General features: G+C 40.9%; 1 protein-coding gene across 1 annotated transcript; it reads left to right on the top strand.

The window, feature by feature from the left end:
• The first annotated feature begins 803 nt into the window (after positions 1–803).
• LOC115871327 (60S ribosomal protein L39-like) lies at positions 804–935 on the top strand. The gene has a single exon (XM_030887012.2). The coding sequence runs from the start codon at positions 807–809 to the stop codon at positions 933–935; it is 129 nt and encodes a 42-aa protein (XP_030742872.1). The 5' UTR covers positions 804–806.
• The last annotated feature ends 5,096 nt before the right edge of the window (positions 936–6,031 follow it).

Here is a 6,031-nt window from a genome sequence, read left to right as displayed (position 1 = left end):
AATCCATCTTCAGGGCTCAACCAGGAGGGTCAACCAGGAGGAAGATAAAGGCAGAGAGAGAAGGGGCGGTTCCCAGGGTCCTCCTTATCAGAAGGTCAAGCCCACAAGGAGTCACCATCAGGTTGTGGCCTGATTGATAGGCTAGACTCTACCCCTATACTTGTATATATCTTCAAGTTAACATACAATGGTAGTTTAAACACAACTGGATCATCTTATTATATAATATCACAGTCACCTGTTGGCAACTGGGTTGGATTATAATTTACCTAGGTGCATTATTATAAAAATGAACCCATTTACGTTCCCTTTTATTATTGAGGCTTCTGGTTTATAATATTGCCTTTTACAAAAGATCTGTTGTATAGAGTATAAATATTTAATTGAATTTACACCAACTCTTTGCTGGTGTTTAGGTTTCATTTATATTTTACTGTATTATGTAACACCAGAATCGTCTGTCAATTCATGTCATTCTGTTTACTCACTCACACACGCACAGCAAAATAGTTTTTTTAGTTTTAGTTATGTAGATACCAAATATTCAGTCAATCCACATTTTATTATTATTATTACTTGGTTTAGAATGGTATATGGGTCCTCCTCTGATCTCAATAATCAATAAAGGGTCTTTTGGTTTTATTTTTGTTTTATCTACCCTTTCACTTTGCAATTGTCTACTTCTTTCCATTTCAGTTCAAACTGAAGAGATGTTTAGGGTTGTCAGCCTTCAATACTTAAGCAGTCAAGAACGAGCTCTCTCATTTTCTCCGCCATCCTGAGTGTGGTGCTTCTCCGACTTCACCATGTCGTCTCATAAGACTTCCAGGATCAAGAGATTCCTGGCCAAGAAACAGAAGCAGAACCGGCCCATCCCCCAATGGATTCAAATGAAAACTGGTAGTAAGATCAGGTACAACTCCAAGAGAATGTAGGGTAAAGGCAGTGGGGGGCCCCCACAAATCATCACAGGTCCAGTAGGCGCAATTGTACAGCGATAATAAGTAAAGATTATAGTAAAGTCACAGAGAGCATGAGAGGTAAGAGATAGAGTCAAGTAATGAGTCAGACACAACTCATAGTAGCATTGCTCACCTCAACCTCGCTTGGTGGTCCTCGTGGGGGGAACCCAGCTGCGAGAGCAGGACCAGCCTCAGAACCGGAGAACTGGGGAGCCTTTTGGGCCCCTGGGAGCCGGGGCGAGACTCCAGGGTGAGAGCCCTTCTTTATTGCTAACCAATCATTATATCACTTTCGGGGGCCATCATTACAGAATCACACGTCACAGAAAGGGGCAGTACAATAGGCATACACATTGTAGGAAGGGGATCTATGATAGGCATAAGTGTAACAGGAAGAGGATGAGCTAGGGGTGTGCTCATAGGAATGGGAAGGTCTAGGGTTATACATGTGACAAGATGGGCAGACCCTAGATTCATGATGGCAGCCTAACCTTGGTCATCCTTGGGCGAGTTTGACCTCTCTGGTGTCTCCTACAAGGAAACAGACTATCGTTATCAGAAGGGAGTGGGCCCTACTTGTTGTGGGATAAACAGTGGTGTCTGCTTGGTCTAGATGGCTACTTCTGATGACCTCCAAGTGTACAGTCATTCACAAGCAGCTAAGTCTGGCATATATTTGAGGGAGATGACCTAAGAGAAATCCTTCTGTTTCCCACAAGAGAAGACATTGAAGAACCGAGCTGGGTCTGTCAGGCGCCCCCTGAGGGATGGCACTCATGGCCCCATTTGCCCAGGCTCACTAGTGGCCTGTCATGCTCAGTTGGATTAAGACTTTTGCCACCATCTAATCAATTGAACTTGTATTGGCAAATCATCTGGTTTCTTCCTTGGTTTTTATGAGAGTTTAGTAATAAGTGATGTAAGGTCTTTGGTTTGTAAAAAAGAAAGGAAGGTTTGGTGACTTATACCTGAAACAGGCTCCAGTCTATGACTACACTGTCCAGTATAATAGTCACTAGCCACGTGGTGGGTTCCAAGGAGCAGTCCAGTATTCAACCATTTGCACCATTCTGGAATGTTTCATTCCTCCCTAAAACTTACTTTTTCTAATAAGCCACTCAGACATCTGTCCTGTCCCAAACCTATCAAGAGATACAAGTAAATCTACTAATTTAGGCTCCTTTTTATATTTAAAAGGTAGGTCTGCTGGTGTTGTCAGGTAAATACTGACCTGTTGTGTCAGTCTGGGTAGACTAGAGAAACAAATTGATGGACACTCATATGTGTATAAGGAAGAGCTTTATATGCAGAGTAATTGTACATTAAGAACACATCCCAGCCCAGTCCAGATCAAGTCCATAAGTCTGATATTAGCCCATATGTCTGATACTAATCTATAAAGTCCTCTTCAGGCTCATGAAACACATGCAATGATGCTGAATGTAGGATGATCACAGGCGAGTGGATGGGAAGTCTTGTGGATCCAGTGGCTTTGTAAGCATCCCAGTGCTGGCAGGAGTCTCCACATGGCTTCTCCAACTCAGGGCACTAGCATAATTCCATGTGCCTTGTCAGCTGCAATGTCTCCCAGGGAGTGAACTGAGAGAGAGTGTCTCCTGCCTCCAAGGAGGAAATTCAGGTGTCCCAGAATCCGGAGAAGGCTATGTCCACACAGAGGCCTCATTGGCTATGACCCAATTGACAGACCAGACTCCACCCCTTCCCTCTTAATCCTCTCAAGTCCTAAATTGACACCTGTTTATGTAACTACCACACCTGTTAACTTCAAAGTTGGTTGTTCAAAACCATCAGCTGTTCCAGGGGAAAACAATGAGGCCTCCTGGCTCTGTAAAGATTCACAAACTCAGAAGCCCACAGGGACAGTTCTACCCTATCTTATGAGTTTACATGAACTCAATGGTAGTTTACCTTTGGATTGATCAGAAACTAAATGGCAATGGGTTTTTATGTTTAAAGGAGTCCCAGTAGCCTTGTGGGGCCTTGGTGGCGAAACAGATTATGCAGTGGTCTGCTAACAGGAAAGTCAGCAAGTCGGACTCATCAGCCACTCAAGAGAGAAAAATGAGACTTTTGTTCCTATAAAGATGTACAGCTTAAAAAAAAGATTCATAGCTTTATAAACTACAGAAACCCACAGGGACAATTCTACTCTGTCCAATCAGGTCATTGTGGGCAGAATCTATTTGATGGCAGTAGTTGTTGGTTTGGTTTGATTCGGTGCAACATTGTGGGTTAGGTATTGGACTGCTAACTGCCAAGTTGATAGTTGAAATTCATCAAGCACGCCATTAAAGAAAGATGAGGCAATCTGCTTCTGTAACACTTAAAGCCTAAAAAACTCTATATAGAATCACTATAAGGCAAAACCACCACTTGCCTGTCAGTTTGTCATTCTGTGGTGGCCTGTGTGTTGTTGTGTGCTGGAAGCTCTTCACTGGTATTTTAAACGGCAGCAGGGTCACCCAAAGTGGACAGGTTGCAGCAGAGCTTCCAGACTAAGAACAGACTACAAAGAAGGCATACACTGTCCACTTTGGAGGAATTAGTCACATGAAACCTTATGGACAGAATCAAAACATTGACAGATGCTGAAAACCTGAATAAAAGAAGCAGAACGCTGTCAGAACAAGTGCCAGAAGATGAGTCTTTCAGGTCAGAAAGTACTAAAAATATGATTGAGGAAGAACTGCCCTCTGAAAGTAGAGTCAACCATGGTCACGTGTACAGAACAGAGCCTGTGGAAGTAAAGCCTTTGGGACCTTCATCTGCTGATGAGACACGACACAGATAGAGAAGAAACAGGTGCAAACATCAGTTAATAATTGGACCTTGGAATGTAAGAAGTATGAATCTAGGAAAATTGGAAGTCGTCAAAATGAAATAGAACAAATAAAAATTGACATTCTAGACCAGTGGTTCTCAACCTTCCTAATGCTGCAACCTTTTAATACAGTTCCTCACGTTGTGGTGACCCCCAACCATAAAGTTATTTTTCTTGCTATTTCATAGCTGTCATTTTGCTACTGTTATGAATCAGTGACCCCTCTCAAAGGGTCATAAGACCCCCAAAGGAGTTGTGACTAACAGATTGAGAACTGCTGTTCTAGGCCTTAGTGAGCTGAAATACACCAGCAATGGTCATTTTTAATGAGAAAATCATACTGTTTACTATGCTGGGAATGAAACAATCAAGTGGAAAGTTGTTGCATTCATTATCACAAAGGATATTTCAAGGTCCACTTTGAAGTACAATGCTGTTTGTGATAGGATTATGTCTATCCACATTCAAGGAAATCCTATCAATATAATTTGTATTCAAATTTATACACCAACTATAAAAATTAGTGATGTAGAAATTGAAGAATTCTACCTACATCTTCAGTCATAAATTGATCAGACATACAATCAAGATGATTTGACAATCATTGGAATGCAAAACTTGGAAACAAAAGAGGAAGAAATAGTCGGAAATTATGGTCTTGGTATTAGAAATGAAGCTGGAGATGACATGATAGAATTCTTCAAGACCAATAACTTCTTCATTGCAAATACTTTTTTCAACAACAACCTGGACTCCTCCAGGTAAAATACACAGAAATCAAATTGACCACAGGTGTGGGAAGAGATGATGGAGAAGTTCAATATCAGCATCTACAATCAGGCCCGGTTCTGACTGTGGAGCAAACCATCAATTGCTCATAGGTAAATTCAGGTTGAAGCTGAAGGAAAGGAAAACATGCTCATGAGAGCCAAAGTATGACCCTGAGTCTATCTCACATGGATGCTGAGAACACCTCAAGAACAGATTTGCCGCATCGAACACTAACAACGGAACACCTGAAGAGCTGTGGGAGGACACCAAGACCCTCGTACATGAAGAAAGCAAAAGGTTCTTAAAAAGACAGAAAAGAAAGAACAGATTAAAGTGGATGTCAGAAGAGACTCTGAAACTTGCTCTTAATAAGAGAGTAACTAAAGTAAATAGAAGAAATGAGGAAGTAAAACAGCTGAACAGAAAATGTCAAAGGGCAGCTTAAGAAGACAAAGACAAATAGAATGAAATATACCAAGACCTAGAGCTAGAAAACCAAAGAGGAAGAACAAGGTCAGCATATCTTAATCAGAAAAATTTCAACAACAACAAAAAATTCAAACTTCAAGTTGCAATATCGACTGATTCTATGGGCAAGTTATTCAATTATGAAAGAAGCATCGAAATACAAAAAAAAGAATACACAGTCATTATACCAGAAAGAATACACAGAATTACTATATGAAAAAGACTAGTCAACATTCACCTAATTCAAGAGATAGCATGTGAGCAAGAACCAATGGTACTGGAGTAAGAAGTTCAAACTGAATTGAAAGCATTAGCCAACAAACAAGGCTCCTGGAACTGTGAAAATACCAACTGAAATGTTTCAACAAACTGAAGAAGCACTGGAAATACTTACCCATCTATGCCAAGTAATTTGGAACACAGCTAGTTGGCTAACTGACTGCAAGAGCTCCATCTTTGTACCCATTCCAAAGAAAAGTGGCTCAGCAGAAGGCTCAAATTATAGAACAATCTCATTAATATCATGGGCAAATAAGATTTTGCTGAAGATGATCCAACAAGGGTTGCCACAGTCCATTGACAGGGAGTTGGCAGAGGTTCAGGCTGCATCCAGAAGAGGACGTGGAACAAGGGATATCATTGCTGATGTCAGATGAGTCTTCACTGAGAGACAGATTTGAAGATTTGAAACAACTGTAATAAACAATCCCTTTTCATCCATAGATTAAAATGTAATTGCTGCAGGGTGTGGTGCCCCAACAGACTGGACTGGAGAACACTCCTAAAGGCCAACAAACAATCCTTAAACTAACTACAAGCTTTTCTTTCTTGTTGTGTTTTGTTTTGTTGTCATTGCTTTATTCTTGTTGTTGTTTTGTTGTATATTTTTGTTTGGTTTTGCTCTGTCCTGTTTATGTGCATGTTATTATCTCCTCAGGTCTGTCTAAATAAGATAGGCTGGAGAAGAAAACAATGGGACCGACAGTTC

Source organism: Echinops telfairi, unplaced genomic scaffold, assembly GCF_000313985.2.
Source record: "Echinops telfairi isolate 266 unplaced genomic scaffold, ASM31398v2 ScPeMD7_5592;HRSCAF=6446, whole genome shotgun sequence".
Lineage (NCBI taxonomy): Eukaryota > Metazoa > Chordata > Mammalia > Afrosoricida > Tenrecidae > Echinops > Echinops telfairi.
The sequence above is the reverse complement of the archived record's forward strand: the minus strand, read 5'-3'. Positions and strand labels throughout refer to the sequence as shown.

Bases quoted from the DNA above. Each gene is read 5' to 3' on its own strand.
- LOC115871327 (XM_030887012.2), top strand. From the start codon at position 807: ATGTCGTCTCATAAGACTTCCAGGATCAAGAGATTCCTGGCCAAGAAA.